Below are 16,815 nucleotides of genomic sequence, written 5' to 3' on the forward strand. Positions count from 1 at the left end.
ACTCGGCTGCCGAGTCTTTCAGCAGCGGCCGCTCTAGGAGTGCGCTGTATGGTTGCGGGCCGGCTGCTGGAAGACTCTTTGTCCGGAAGACTCTCTGTCCAACAGCCGGCCCACAACCATACAGCGCACTTCTAGAGCGGCTGCTGCTGGAAGACTCGGCAGCCGAGTTTTGGAGTTGGAAGCTGGAGAAGAAGTTATGCTCGGAGCGCAGCAGCAGCGGCGGCAGTGCCATGGTTCTGCAGGGAGAGCTGGGCCAGGGCATGGTGAGGCTGGGAGGCATGCTTGCTAGGGGCGGAACAGGCACTCGCGCAACCCCCTTCTCCAGCTGGGCAGAGTTCCATGCACTGACCTAGAGGGTATCCCTAATGTGCCAAGCTGCGGGAGCTGGGGAGCGGGCAGAGCGCCACGTGGCTTGGCGCCTTAGGGATACCCCCTAGGTCAGTGAATGGCACTCTGCCTGGCTGGAGAGGGGGTTTGCCAGGCGGTTGCTTGTGAGTGTGGTCATCTTATGGCTGCTTCACCCTGAGGCTGTGCACAGCTCTTCGGGCGCCCGCTCGCAAGGGAGCAGCTGCCCGGCAACCCCAAAACAATAAGCCCTACCACTATAATAAGCCCAAGGCCATATTTCGTGGGGCAAAAGAAAATAAGACCCTGTCTTATTTTGGGGGAAACACGGTATATTACCCCAAAATATGGCTGACATCTATTTTTATCTGACTAGATTTTTAAAGGATCTTCATTATGAACACACACACACACACACACAAACCAAGTTTAATCAACAACCAACTAAATTATGAGGGAAGTAAATAGTGCAAAAGCAATTATTTAAGCAATCATTTAAAGGAAACAACAGCTTCATGATTACATTTTTAAAATACCAAAACCCATGAATTTATTTAATTTATTTATATTCTTCCTTTTTCTTTGAGTGCTCAATGTGGCTTCCTTGGAGACCTCTACTAATTTCATCCTCCCTATACCAAACCCATGAATTAGGTTCGGCAGAGAGAAAATGATCAGCTTTTGTGCAAAATACAGCTGTCCTGAAAGGGAAATGTAAGAAAATCCCATATGAAACCCAATATTGCCTTATGATATGGGTGCCACAGAAACAACAGCCCATGTTTTTCTGTATTGACAGTTCTGTTGGGATATTTGCCACAAGTTGTTTACAGCTTTTTTATTTAAATTTCTGGGGTACCCTGATAGCCTTTATCTGCACATCTGATAAATAAGAAACATACATTTATTTCTCTAAAATAAAATTTTGCTACATTATGTGTAAAATTCACCCACAAATGGTTGCTCATAGTTCTTGTTGTTAAGGGACAGCTTTGTGTTGTTCATTTAATTTTTATTGGTCAATGACTGAAATTAATTTCTGTCTGTCTGAGTTCAATGGGCAATAGCAAGGGTCTTGAGCATGGAGCTCACCAGTCTTTATCCACCATCCCAGCTCCTAAGCACATTGCTCAAAATCACCATAGAAAGAACATTTATCCATCATATTCATTTTAAGGTGGCATTTTTAAAAATTACATAGTAAATTAAACATTTTAAAAACAACAACAGCAACCATTTACTGAACTTGTAAGCCGCCCAATTCTCAACAACTCTGGGCAGCTCACAACAATCAATCAAAGAAACTGCAACAGAATTCTAAATGAGGAGCCTTGCCTGAGTGGGGGTAGGCGGAGACTTTGGTTCAGACGAAGATTCACTGATTTCTCCAAGCGAAGGTACGCGTGGAGGACAGGTGGGTTCAGGGTCAAGTTCAAACACCAATTTACCTACAGGGGAATCACTTGGGGAAAAAAAGTTCACCGTAAGTCTGTTGACCTTATGAGCAGAATTCTATACAATAATTTAATTTCCCTTTAAAAAAAACCTTCAGTGATAAGCATCTAGTTCTTTTTACGCTGTAAATATTTCACAGGAACTTTAACATGTGAAATGTATCCATTTTAGCCATTTACTTACCTAGTTGGTGAGCCTAATCCAGAAATGTGAGCATCAGCTACTGATACTGTAGCAGGCACAGAGGCTTGAGGGCTGAAGGTCCCAGTATGATTTACTGTTGGAATAGCTCTTCTCACCAACCTTCCCCAAGTGGCAATATTAATATTCATTTGCGGAGCTCTGAGAAATGTTTTGCCTGTGGATAAAGAAAACAAAGCCTAAGTAATTTCTTTATTTATCACCAAAAGCTATAACTAAATGAGAATTCATATATTCATTAGTTTATTACTTGTGATGGATAAGCTGTGCATGTAATATTTCCTATTTTTTTCTTATTAAAGCCTTGTTGACAAATTATGAAAAATTATCTTTAATGAAATGTTGACATGACAGCATCCATTTTTATTAATTCTAGGACCAAGTGATAAAGCTACAAAACCAACCACCTCACCTTGTTGCTTGGAGAAAATTTTCTTTTGTCTCTGAAGTTTTGGTCGTCTTTCAATAACAGGATTAAAAAATGTAACCTGCAATTCAGGCAATAGGTGTTAGAATGCAGACTAATACTTTTTGGAAGCAGGACTTCGCAAGATTTAAAATATTTACTAAAAGTATTTGTCCTTACCTCTGCAAACAAAGTACCCTGAGGTTCAAGATAGAGACACATTCCATGTCGCTGATTATCCAAGAAGTCTTCTAACCTCAGAAATTTCACGGCACACAAAGATCTCCAATCACGCCAATAAACAGAAATCTCTAACTCACGTGACTGAAGAACAATAAGAAACAAATCCAGGCTAAGTTTTTAGATTTACTAGATTTCAGCAGACCTAGCTGGAAATATTCTTACACCAGAATCACCATACTTTGGGAATAGATGACTTTAGCAGTGGAAGGAACCACCTTTCTTTCCTGCCCATAGAATTAATTCATTTATTTTACCTGCTGCTTCCAAGCTAGTGCAGAACTGCATAAACTGTCTCGGATGTTATATCCATAAAATGAATGGCCAACAATAGGATAAAAAATAATTCCACAACAATAGGATAAAAAATAATTCCACAATGCTGTAACAAATTTTAAGGAGAATCAACAGAGACTAGAGAGGAATTTTCTTTTGCTTCCATGTATTGAATCAATCATAATTAAGATTTAAAGATATTATTTCTGCAATTCTCAAAATGTTTAAAGCTCTTTAAAAAATACTAAAACAAAAAGCGTAATCCTGTGAAAGCTGGATGGCACTTGGAAGATAGAGTAATTTATGATCCACAGCCCTAATGCTGAATAAAGGTAAACTACTCCACATTAATTCCAAAAGGAACAGTTTATCTTACAGTGAAGACTAATAACATGCGTGTAGGCACACAAAACCAGATGCAAGGATCATGGGGTATCTTCATTTCAGTTTGCTGCTTTTCCAATTCTTCCACCTCCCCAACTCTTCCCATCACATCATAATGTATCCCATTATGTAATGTGTAGAGCCATTTCCCATGACCTCAATGGGCCTCTTCATATACAGATTAGATCATATTATTTGTCAATCTGATGAAGGCAGATTTGAAAGTTCCAACACATCTGTTACACAAAGATCTCTTCCATAAGAGAAAATAAAAACTTAAGGGGGATTTTAATACACAGTTCAATTTATTTATATATATATGGGCAATATATATATATATATATATATATATATATATATATATATATATATATATATATATATATATATATATATATATATTCAATTTATGAATATCCCTCCCATATTAGGTCATACCAGGGGTTGTAACACAAACACACATATATATATATATATATATATATATATATATATATATATATATATATATATATATGGTGTGTGTGTGTGTGTGTGAGTTGTATTTGTACTGATAAATAAATAAAGGGAGACTAGTATAGATCTATTTCAAGCTAATTAGCTCTCATCAGCTAGCCATACCCTTACTGGGATTTGAACCTGGGCTGTATTATATCTTAGGCAGGAGTCTTAGCCACTAAGCCACAGGCTCGCCTCCTTATCAGTTGAGCCAGGGAAATAGGTATGTATTTGTGTTACAACCCCTGGTATGCCTAAATATGGGAGGAAGGTCACTACTCCCTCTTTCTGTCCTTCGGCTCATCACAGAAGACCATGCAGGCAGAAAACCATATTTTTATTTTTAATGTTGCTTTTTTATATTTGTAAATATATATAAAATCTTCTTGTCCTGAACTCATATGAGCAAAGCTAAAAACCACATGGAGAAGAACTTTTGAAAAAGTGCCAAATATCAGTTGCCTTTCACTGTCTTTACACTGACTGGCTGGCAGGCTTTGAAAACAGCAAATTGGCAGGGCAAGAGGTTGTTTATTTTAGGAATGCTTGATTGACTAGATATGAAAAATTATTTTCAGAGCCAAAAAAACGGATCTTTTTGACTCAAGTTTCAGGAAATCTATTTCCTGACTTCATCAAATAAAACACGTTATATTTTTTTAAAAAAATCTCTATATACAAAAAGCATACTCAGTATTTTAAAAGCCCCAGTACGAACAGGTCACTCAAATTTCTTGTGAAATGCTGCCCAACTTATGATCTACATTTTTAAATATTTTTACTTCACTCCAAGAACCAATTGTTTCAACAGCTACAATTGATTTACAACAGTACATATAATTAGTTAAAATGTGTCTCAAACCCTCCATACGTTTTACTACATGACTTTACCTAGTATCACGAGAAGCTCAGCACTTATAAATGATTTGTTGCAAATACTATGAGCACACTGATGCAGAATCCTAAAGATGTATGACTGGAATGTACTTCTGCTCATGTAAAGTACCATCTCATATTTTCATCCTTGTTGGGAAAGCTGGAATGCTTTATTCTGTTCAGGAAAGGGAAGCTACATTCCAAATCAGAATATCTCTCTAGGCATAAGAAGCAAATTACTCAACTGGAAATCATCGTAAACATATTAAAGAGGTACTTACTCTGTCTAGTTCCAGTGTAAATTTCTGGTCCCAGGACTGATTGGAAATAGGCTTCCAGCTAGTTTGATCAACAACAGTGTTATCCAATTTCAAAACAGCACAGATTTCATCTGCAAGCAAATTAGGTAAATTCAGTTTAGAATGTTAAGACGACGTTCCAAAAAACAATAATAGAAACAGCCCTGACAATGAGTAATAATTTGAAATCCGTTAAAATCTGTACAAAAATGTAAGTAAAGCACAACATTCCACTTAATCTGAACAAAACAATCTTTGTTTAGGTTAACCTACAACAATAATGGTGGACGAAAATTCTCGGTGTGAATGTTCCAAGTCATTGTATGAAAGCTCAAATGCTTTCCAAACTATGGCACTGCATTTCCCCCCCCCCCCCTTCTCTCACTAGAAGAAACCACAGCTCATTTCTTTTTTCCTCTCAGCTTTTCTTAGAAAGAAAGGTAAAATGTTGGTTCCCTTTTCTCCATATACACATAGTCCTCCACTTACAACCCACCATTCGTTCAGCAACCATCTGAAGTTATGCCAGTGCTGAAAAATGGTCTTATGAGCCATGCTAGAAATTGCAACCATTGCAATGCTCCCAATGGTAAACAAAATCTGGGTGCTTTGCAGTCCACCAGAACTCCTGACTGCAGGGGTGCTCCAAATCCTCCCACCTGCCTACCTTCCCCATCTCTCCCCTTTGGCCACCCTGCACCTTGTCTTGTGGGTTAGCAAGCAACCCCAGAACCAGGGACATTCTAACCTCTGTCTGTCTCCTTTCCCTCCTCATAAAGATCAGTTACGGATCAGGATTAGAAAGAGATTAGGAAGGGAAGGGAATGGAGGATGGTTAGAGATTAGCCTGCCCCTTGGAAGCAAATTGGAGGCCAGATGGATTTTGGAAGGGCAAGAGTTAATCTTCAACATGCTTCTCTGGCCTATTGTTGCACTTGTTTTCTGACTTCCAGATACAACCCCACAGTGGATGAAGAGGCAGGCTGGAGCCAGGTGCAAAGCATGGGGCAGTGAAAGTCCTTGATGTGAGGAGTAAGAAAAATAAAGGGATGCCAAAGTTAATTTTAAACTCATCTGATCGAAGGGTAATGGCCGAGGTGCAGTGAAGTAATCTTTTCCAGCCCAATGTTAAAGAACAGAGGTGAAAAGAAGTTTGCTTGTCAGCAGCAACTTGTGCCTTGCTGTGCCTGCAGCTTCCTGGGACATGGCAAACAGCCCCAGAGCTGTAAGGTTCTGGGGCTGCTTGCTGACTCACAAGGCAGGATGCAGGCAACTAAAAGGTAGAGATGGGTGGGAGACAGTTGTAGTTGGAAACAGTCCCTTTATTGAGGCTTGGGGCTGTGAGGGATCAAATTGGAAAGGCTTGGATTGGGATGGATAATTGTTTAACAACCCATGATTTGCAGTTAATTACAATGGGAATTGCTGGGATTGCCATAAATTGTTGAAGTCATGTGATGACTTGCTTTATGTCTGCACGAACTTACAATAACAATCCTGGTCCCAATGACTACCTGTGTACCCTACAATTTCTACATTCGCACTGTGAATGCTGGGACTCTTGGTAAGCAATTCTATATACCAGGGCATAGGTATGAGTCCATATTATTACTCCTGTCTTGCAATATTATCATTATGAGGTGGAAAAAGAAGTCACCAGTGAGTGAGTTGTAAAAAAAAAATCACTTGGGTTTTATGCTATTAATTTCATCAATCATTGGGGGTTCAATCAATACATATTTTGAATCAACAGGGAAATATAATTCATTTTCTCATTCATTACATTTTAAACTTCAATTTTAGCTGAACTGCTCCAATATATCTGAGGCAGCCTCTGCTTTATGAGTTGCAATATCCCAATCACTGGCTCCCAACAGAAAAGAGAACCTTCCACCCTTAATTTGACATCATCAAATTAAGGATGTACAAAACATTCCATTTTGTGAACAATACATTCTGGTAAAAACTACATTGTTTTTCCTTCATGATGGTTTTCTGCAAAACTTGGATAGAGGGCCGGATTATACCTAAAATATTATCAACTACTTTATATTCCAGAGACATAACTTCCACCAAACTGCCGGCCCTGAATGGTCAGATAGGCATACAAAGAGGATTAGATACATATTCCGTGTTTCCTAGAATATTTTGCACATCACTGCATTGAACTATAAATCCAGCTAGCATGGCCAACTGTAGGAAGGACATCACCCAACCTAGTTTTTTCTTTTTCTTTAATGAAGATTCTTATTACCGTTAGTGATTCTTGAAATAGTAGAAAAATATAGAAACATTTCATGGGCCAATAGAAAGAATTGTTGAAGACATCAGTCTGCATGAATATACCAGGGTAGTGCTTTGGATATGAAGACCTAAGGCCACAGGATATGGGAACAGGCTGGTAGTGGCTACACTTCTGGTTAGCTGGCTATCCTGTCACTCAACTAACTCCCTTTCTGGGCTTCTTGATCTGGTATCTGGGCTGGTACTGGAGACAGTATGCTTTTGGGGGTTGGGTGATTTCAATGCCTTGGGACCAAGACTTAAATTCCATGGCTTCCGTGGGCTTGCCTCATGTTATCTGTGGCATCTTATGCAGGCAGTCATACTCCAGATTCTGTAAACTCTGCTGTGATTGTGAGGTGTTCTGGAGAGCCTACTACCATGGTCAAAATGCCTCCAGGTGCAGTTTGCAAAGACAGAAGAACAAAAAAAAAAAGGTGGGAAAATTCTCCTAAGCAAGATAAGACAAATGGTTTCTGCTACTGGGCTTTCATTTTTGTTTAATTAAAGATAGTTTTTCAGTCCAAGATGGAGCAGAGAAGGAGAAAGCCCTCCTACTTTTCTAGAAGGAAAACCGAAGAGTAATGAAGAGGATCACCCTCCACTCAATGCAAACATCTAAGCCTGCTTTCGGCCTACAAGAGAGGGAATTTCATAGCTCTATCTCCGGTGACTGAGAAATCACTCTTTTTCAATTTATGACACCTAGATTGTGAAATCTAGCTTTTGTCTAAAAGCTAGGCTAGCCCTCTCAATTGTGGCCGCCTAGAAGGCAGTGAAGACTACATTCTTGGGGAGGAACTTTGGGATTGAGTGCCAAGAAATCTAAAACTGGATCTTACTGATTCTTAACTCTTTATGTTTTGTGTATTATATTATTACTGGACTTAATTTATTTTACCATGGGCATTTCATAGAGATCCATGTTGTTGTGAACTACTGCTAACATTCAGTAGTGTGCACCTTTAATTATAATAATGAACAATTGGCTTGAAGTGCCAGAGGCACAAAACTCCCTAAACCAAATATTTCTTTTACTAGAATCATTCGGCTAATGAAAGGGCCTGGCTGCTTTACTGACTTAGACAACCACAGAAGTTGTGCAATGGGTGCTCTTTAAGTGCTTTTCTTTTACTTTCAAATTCAAACTACCGCACAACCTTGAAACACAATCATAATAGAATATTTGATTAAATTGAGTTTATTTTTACATATAGTTACTTTTCCTAAGAGATTTCATAAAAGTGCTTCTGAAAAGGAAGGGGAAAAACATTAAAAAGGTACTGAACTGGATAAATCATCTGTTTTCAGGAGGTTTCGGCAACTGCCACTTTTGCTTTTACTTGTTCGACTCATGAATGATGATCTGGCTTCACTTGGACTCCATCCAGGTAGAGTGAAGGATGTTGCTTTTGATCTACCAGGGACATTTTCCAGGATATCTTGGCAACCCATAAGCCTAACTTCCAGAGTACCTAAAATGAGATCAGATTGTCTTAACTCATATAATTACTAAAACACCAGCTTAAGCAAGTACAAGCAATTGATAAATGGCATCAGCATAAATAATGTCATTCTGTGTGGGCAGGAATCTTAATACTCTGTAAACTTCATATTTATGAGGCAGTCTAAAAGCTCTTAAATATATAAGCTTTAACTAGAAGAATGTGGGTTGAATCCAAAATTAGAACAAACCTACTGAAATGAACTGGATTTAGCTACTGATGCAAGTCCCAGTAATTTTAATATGCGTTCATAGTGACCTGACATGAACTTTTATGATTGTTCTGTCTAAGCTTGTGTCAACGCAGCTAGTTACAGAATGCTGATAAGTATTTTTAAACTATGGTTTTTACATAATGTATCAGTGAGTCCATTCTAATTGCCTAACAATCTGCCTCATGTACCATTTCCCACCCACCCACCCCCCACCCCAAAACAGGCAAACATTGCAAGGAGCAGGAAACCCTGTCCAAACATGGTACTTATCCTGTTTCCCCGAAAATAAGATCTCCCCAGATAATAAGCCCAATCAGGCATTTGAGCGCATGCACTAAAATAAGCCCTCCCGAAAATAAGCCCTCCCCGAAAATATTGCAACACAGCAGCAGCCATGAATTGACCATGCTCGCCGCCTCCTGCACCTCAAAAATAATAAGACCTTCCTGAAAATAAGTCCAAATATTTATTTCAAGTGTAAAAGGAAAATAAGACCCTGTCTTATTTTTGGGGAAACATGGTATGTATGTTAATAGATTTTTGCATTCATGTATGTAGTGTGTGTGTGTGTGTGTGCATCTATGTATTAATTTCTCTTAGATATTATGATTTAATGTGGATAAAACATGAAGAAAAGAAATCAATTTATATTCTATTTTTGCATAATCTCAATCTGGTAATTCTATAATAATGGACAGAAATGGCAAAATGGGATTCTACATATTTAACCTGTGCTGATCAATGTATTGTTGCGTATTTGCATATACATACACAAACAACACCTAGGCACATTCAGAGAATCAACAATTTCTGCTACAACTTTAGTTTAAAAACTAAAGTTAATTTGGGAAATATAAGCTAACAGCTGTGCTACTGCTTCTAATTTGGTTGTTTATTAAATAATTTAGTAAACAACATATTAGGATCAGAGTTTTTTATTCAACACCTGCTTCAAGTTAGCAAATAAAGTCTGCAGGGATATATTTAAGATCTTCATTAAGCATACAAGATATCTTGGAATTTATTTCCTTTATGAAAAGCTGCAATTACAGAAGACTGCACAGATTGTCGAGGGGAACTGTTGGACTACAGAGTCTCAAATTTCATAATCCTCGTGCAGAGAGTTTTTCTTCTGTAATGCCTACTCTTAATTTTTTATATTTAATTACTTTAATCTGAAAGCACACTAGCACAAGCAAATGAGAGATACAGTGTTATGCACTGCTGCTGTTTAAAATTCTCTTCGTATTATTGAGTTTTAATGTGTTAGGGAAAAACTTAAATTCTCATCACAACTGAATGGCTATGAGGTTATGTTCTGATTTCATTGCGATACTTCCTAATATAAGGAATAATGATACAAAAACTTTAAAAAAACATTCCAGAAATTAGATGCATTAAATAAATGATTCAAATATTTTGAATTAGAATCCTTTAGGCAATAACTAGACTTGCAGATTCTAGCAAGTTATACAATGCAATTCTTTCATTTATCAGACTCTCTGATAATAAGTTACTGTTTCATTGGCTGGATCCCATAATAAAAATATGTAGAGACCTCTGTGTTAAAATAAAAAATTTCCCCTTCACTGATCATCTTCATAAGCAATTTACACATAGCCAACCTTTAAAAGTCTGAATTTAGTCAAGCAACTGAAATGCTTGCTATGATGCTATTAATGCAAACAAGAACTTGGCCAAAAATAGCCACTGCTCATTTTCTAAGAGATAATACATATTTAAGTATGATTGCTATGCCCTTTTATATTTAAAGATATTCCTGAATGTACAAAACTGCATTGTATCTTTTAATGTAACAAATATTTTCAAGTTAGAAACCGAAGCACACAAAATATGTAGCTATTAAGGCCACAACAAACCTGTTAATGCTGCTGGTTTGGACAGGGTACTATACTGATTTTGTGTAGATATCATACTTTGCCGTGGACTTAGTGTTGGTGATGAAACAAGTGACAGTTCTTCTTTAATAATACTGCTTTTGGGATGATTTTTAGGGAGTTCACTTAGCCTTTGTTCTAATGAATACTTCAAGAGGTCCAGCTTCTGGCTTGATTCATTAAATCTTGCTTGAGCCTTATTCAGTTAAACAGAGAAAAAAAATAAATTAGGAAAAACTCTTTTAACATGCTTACACTTAAATTTCACTTATTACATAAAAATTACCTCTGAAAGCGCTTTTCTGTCAGTAACTTTTCCAGAGCCGAACAACTTCATAACATTTTTGGCTCCTTCTGCTACTGCATATTCTATCCTAAAATGATGTCGCAATTCTTCCATTCGAAGCTCAAGAGGGCTTATCACGGGCTTTGCTATACATATAAAAATAAACAAAAATTAGTACTAACTAATACATTGAACTATTAGTATATTACACTACCCAATAAAAATGGGGGGGGGGGAGCGACACTTAATAGATGTATTACAGTTCACGTGACCTTTCTGGGGAGAGAGGGCATTAAAGCAGGCAAGTCTGCCCTCTTTTGTACGTGTGCCAATGTTACATGTGCATACAAAAGAAGAGTTTGTGTTATGACTCCACATCTGCTATCTTGTCCAGCTTGAATCCAATCCCATGGCTTCTGTTTTACAGGTCTAATAGAGATTTAGCCATATAAAATTGGGTGTATAGATAGATAAATGAAGCAAACTAAGCACTCAAGGGATGGTTCTCTTAAGTTCTGTAGATCTTAATGTGACATTCACCTACAAATTAAGAAAAGTCCACCAAGAATTTTTGAATAGGGGTGTTTTACTTGCCAACAGATTCATGGCAGAGCAAATTCCAACTGAAACAACTTTAAAAATCCATCTTGGTGTGGGCAGACATCCACTGCATTAATTTTCTAAACTTTACAAAGGACACAAGGAATTTCATTTACACACAAACACCTATACATTTGAACAGCAGAGATCTCTTTACCTGCACACTATTGAACGACTATATGAGCATAAGATAATATCTTTTGGTGCGTGCATGTGTTTTTGAGTCAGTATTGATTCCTGGTGACTGCCTGGACAAGCCTCTACAGTTTTCTTGGCAAGATTTTGGAAATGGTTTGCCACTGCCTCCTTCTTTCTAGGGCTGAGAGTGACTGGTCTGAGTTACTCATCTACCTTTGTGCCCAAGGCAGGAGTAGAATTCACAGTCTTCCAGTTTCCACACTGGAGAAACTACCTCTCTCTCCCCCCTCCTTTTTTTTTTTGACAACGTATCATCTACTTTTCCTGTCTCCAACCCTTAGCAACTGTTTATCTCTAGCATAAACTACTGACCTTTCAATTCCCTTTGCTTAACAAAAAGTTCTCTTTTTGTTACTTCTGACTTTCTATTCTTGGCCATTTAGTTATGTCTGTATTTTTAGTGATAACAATATACAATGCTATTACTTTTTCAGTAATTCACACCTGTCTTAATTCAGCTGGCTGCAATAGATGGAAATCATCTTTGACACACAATATACAAGTGTGTATGCAAAAAGCTTTTAACAGTGTTCTTAGTCCATCTTTCTTAGTCTAGTTTTAACAGGCTTAGTTACAGCACTGGCTCATCTACAAGAAACAGTAGCAAGCCAGTAGCACTCTTACCCAAGCCTACTGATTGATGGGTTTGTCACATGACATCTAAATGCACCAGGCATGTATACTTTTAAACTCTCACTTGGAATGGGAGAGAGTTATCTGTGGGACAACCCAATGGTTTCTGCTTATCCTACTAGATCTGGCAGGCTAGGAATACTTTAAGTCCTGTGGAGGAAACCAGGCATACTTCAGGTCCTGGAGGCCTCAGAAGCATGCTTTGTCATGGCACTTCCCTTACAGAACAGCCTTGCCCTGGAGATATGACCCTATCCCTTATCCTGTGGGTTTTTAGACTTGGTTTCTCCCCCCCCCCCCCAGGTGCTTGGGTTAGGATACTAATGGAAAGGCATGGGGTGGCTGTTGGAAGAACGCAAGTTTTACTGGGCTTTCAATATTGTTTCTTATTTTAAATAGCTTGTTGTTTTTACTGTATTGTGGTTTTATTCTGTTCAATGTCTAGTTTCTTCTGGAAGAGGGGCAGCTATATAAGTTTGTTTAGTAAATAACATAAATAATAAATAAGGACATTTAAACTGTTAACGAGGAATGGATGGAAAACTTATACTCATAAGAGAGATCCCCCCCCCCTCCGTAATATTCTATTCTGCATAAACTTTATCCAGAATGCGGTGTAATAGTAACACAGAGAGTTCTGAGCAGTCCAGAGACATTACTACAAAAATGGGATTTAGATGACAACATTAGGATTTGACATGAGCCACAGGGAGTCAACACAGGCAGGAAGTTATGATTTTCTCAAGGTGGTGTGTGCATACCCATGTTTGTCAACCAGTTGTAGAAGAAGAATACAGGAGCCTGGTTAATGAGCCTTTTCAGAATATCTTATGTTAAACTGTAGTACAGATTCCTAGACTAATGGGAGAGGAAGAAGACTGATTGAGCACTGATCTGGCCTTGTAGTATGTGGTAGTTAGGACTTGGGACTTTTTAAAAAGTCCCATGAAAGTTTTTAGTTAGAAGATTCTAGAAAGAGTTAAGTGAAAGGTTTTCTCTCTAAAGTTTCACCATTATCAAAAGCCAATTCATTAGTCTGCACTGCTTGAAGAATCTGCATCCTTATGACTTCAATTTTTGTCTTGCTATCCTGAAGCATCTGCTGAGCTGTTGCAAGCAGCTTTCTATCCTAAAAAAAAGAAAGAAAAAGCAGTTATGTGATTCTAAAATTTGAATTCTCCAATGAGTTTTAAGTACCAACAATTCACGCTCTCTTTTCAGAATATGAATTTTGACAAACTGAACAAAATTCAGAAATCAGTATGGTTTAAAAACTATTGTGCAACAACTACCAATACATTTAAAAATTTTTTTTTGGCTATATCAGGTATAGGCAACAAATACACCCTTATTGTTTAAATTTATTTTATTATTTTTATTTCATCCAGAATAATTTAGAAATTAGAGCACTAATGCCAATAGAATAATGCAGCCTCTAAGAGACAGAACCAAAAAGAAATTGTCAGGATTTTTACTACATTTCTTTGCAGTATATAATACTGAGAGCATTTATACAAATGAAGAAAAAAATATTTAAAAAACTACTCTTTCTCTTTCTATCACACAACATATACACATACAGTTTAAAATTTGAAGGTAATGGAAAGGACTTGAAGAAGTTTTCTTCTATGTTAGTAGTTCGGCAGCAAGATTAACAATGTAATTTAATATATAAGTGAAGGTGTCTGGAAAGCTACAAATTGATTTTCAGAAAGGTCAGTGAACCACCAAGAAGCAATTCAAACTGCCAACTCTGTCACTGTAATACATTCGATTCTATTGCAGAAATCTACATTTCTGTAGTTTATGCTCTACATGCCAAAACTGAATTCCTATTTATGATTGCTGATAAACACTGTTTCATGGTTTGGTGCAGAAACAATATTTCCAAATATGATTTACTGGTAATGTTATCAGGGCACATTACTGGAGGATGTGGAAATTGTATCATAACCCTAGATGATCTACGGCTAGTACATCCTGTCAGAAGCAGCAGATACTCCCCTTGGTACAAATAGATACCAACAAAATATGTGATTTGCTCAGAAATTAACTTTTAAACATAGTATATAATGATTTCTACACCTCCCCAAACCCACCACTCTGTAATATCAGATATTCAAAATGTAACGATCTCAACAGATTGTTCCAAACATGAAAATTAAATAGTGTATTACTGAATTCAAACATGAATTATCTGTAATTAGCAGCAGGACAGGAAATTATCCATTACTCTGATATGCATCTATTTATATTGTCTCTCTTGACTGTGAAGTTTTAAATCCCTCATCTGAAAACCTGATTAACTGTGTGAGCTGATAAGTCTTACCTTTGATGGACCATTTGAATACATTTGAATCATATTTTCTGCTCCTTGCTTTACTTTCAATTCTATATTTAACTGTTTCTTTAAGGCAATTAATCTGTTGTTAGTAGGAAAGCGAGGATCACTATTTGGTGTATCTGGAGTTCTGGGACAATCTGTAAATGAGAAACAAATGCCCATCATCATTTTTTCTAAATAATACTCCATGATAAAAGAAATGCATTAAGTTTTTATAAGTCAAATTATCAACTTTGCAGTAATGCTTAGGCTGTTAATATATTTGTTTAATACTGCTGTTCATATAGTCTATACGGTGTAGTCACTTTCCATTTCTCAAATGAGGGTTAGTTTGTAGAAATAGCTGTTCATGTAAAACTAAGATAGTACAACCTTTTGTTTTGGTGACCTAAAACAGCCATTCTACAAAACTTTTCCTAGACAATTGAAATATCCATCAAAAAAATCCCCACCAGTAATAATTTGGCTACCAAAGATATTTCAACTAAAACCTTACAATAAAAAGGAAATCAAATAAATAACAGTAAGTGAAGTTTTCATCACACCATATTCTTGCTAATGGAATCTCACAAAAAGATGAACTAGCCACACATGACTCTCTCCGCTTTACCAGTGGGACTACTGAGAATCTCAACAGTTTTGTTGCAAAATGTTTTACTTTGCAACAGGTTAACTTTCTATTCATTTCTTTAAAAAAATATTTAAAATGTTTATTTAAAAAAACATGGCGCTGGAAGCTTACTGGATAACAAACGATATATTGAAGATTTATGAGTTCCCATTGGCTTGATATTATTACTTCCTGGGCTAAAACGGAAGCACTGACTACTTCACTTAAAGGGGAAACAATAATTTTACTTTAATCAATCAACCATTGACATTTTCGTTAACGCACATTCACAGCATATTGCTCTTGATTATAAGTTTATACATAGCTTTGAAGAAGTTACTTTTAAAAAATCAAAAACAGATCTTGTTATAATTTTACAAATTATAATGCTGTACCTATATTAGTTTTTTTACAAGGTATCATTGTTAGTGAATTATTATTAAATTATGCTTAGTAATTATTGAATGTTCACCATCCTGGGAGCACTTCCAAAGTCTGCATATACAGTCAGTTTTCATTATTCATGGACATTATGCTCTATAACCGTGATGGCAAACCTATGGCACGCGTGCCACAAGTGGCACGCGGAGCCATTTGTCAGGGCACGCAAGGCGCTGCCCTGTCAGCTGGCCAGCGTGCATGCGCGCGCTGGCCAGCTGAATTCACCTTTTTAAAAGCTATTTTTTGCCTTCCCCAGTCTCCAGAGGCTTTATAGGAGCCTGGGGAGGGCGAAAAGAGCCTCCCCCGCCCCCCCGGAGGCTTCAGAGACCGTTCCTGATGCCTTCGGAATGCTTAAAACCACCCTCCGAGCAACCCGGAAGTCACTTCCGGTTTGCTCGGAGGGTGGTTTTAAGCACTCCGAAGGCTTCAGGGAAGCCTCCAGACAGTCCCTGAAGCCTCCGGAGGGCCTCCGGGGGGTCGGGGAATGCTCTTTTTGCCCTCCCCAGGCTCCTATAAAGCCCCTGGAGAGGGCAAAAAAAATATGTAAAAATGGGGGGGTCGCGTGTTGTGCACGCATGCGCACTGGGGGGTCGCGTGTTGCATTATGGGTGCGGCACGCCCGCACTCGACCCCCCTGCGCTCCCCCCACTTGTGGCACGCGAGCCAAAAAAGGTTTGCCATCACTGCTCTATAAAGTTGAGGCAAACACTGAATTAGCAAATACTAAAATCTTAGTTTGGAATGTGTCAAATTCTTAAGACTGTGTGTCTGCAAAATGATCATGAAAACACTGCTAATATAATGGTTACAGATATATTTTATC

At 37.8% G+C, this 16,815-nt stretch overlaps 1 protein-coding gene across 3 annotated transcripts in view; it reads right to left on the reverse strand.

Moving 5' to 3' along the window:
* Positions 1–16,815, reverse strand: part of PKN2 (protein kinase N2) — a 70,459-nt gene that overhangs the window by 14,900 nt on the left and 38,744 nt on the right. For all 3 annotated transcript variants that reach the window (XM_081946062.1, XM_081946063.1, XM_081946064.1), the window contains exons 3-12: positions 14,927–15,078; positions 13,609–13,726; positions 11,167–11,312; positions 10,863–11,076; positions 8,553–8,738; positions 4,963–5,072; positions 2,588–2,731; positions 2,414–2,489; positions 1,984–2,158; positions 1,681–1,807 (exon numbers count right to left, since the gene is read on the reverse strand). In XM_081946062.1, the coding sequence (XP_081802188.1) occupies positions 1,681–1,807; positions 1,984–2,158; positions 2,414–2,489; positions 2,588–2,731; positions 4,963–5,072; positions 8,553–8,738; positions 10,863–11,076; positions 11,167–11,312; positions 13,609–13,726; positions 14,927–15,078 (1,448 nt within the window). The remainder of the gene's footprint in view (positions 1–1,680; positions 1,808–1,983; positions 2,159–2,413; positions 2,490–2,587; positions 2,732–4,962; positions 5,073–8,552; positions 8,739–10,862; positions 11,077–11,166; positions 11,313–13,608; positions 13,727–14,926; positions 15,079–16,815) is intronic.

Source organism: Natrix helvetica, assembly GCF_964273705.1.
Source record: "Natrix helvetica genome assembly, chromosome: 3".
Taxonomy (NCBI): domain Eukaryota; kingdom Metazoa; phylum Chordata; class Lepidosauria; order Squamata; family Natricidae; genus Natrix; species Natrix helvetica.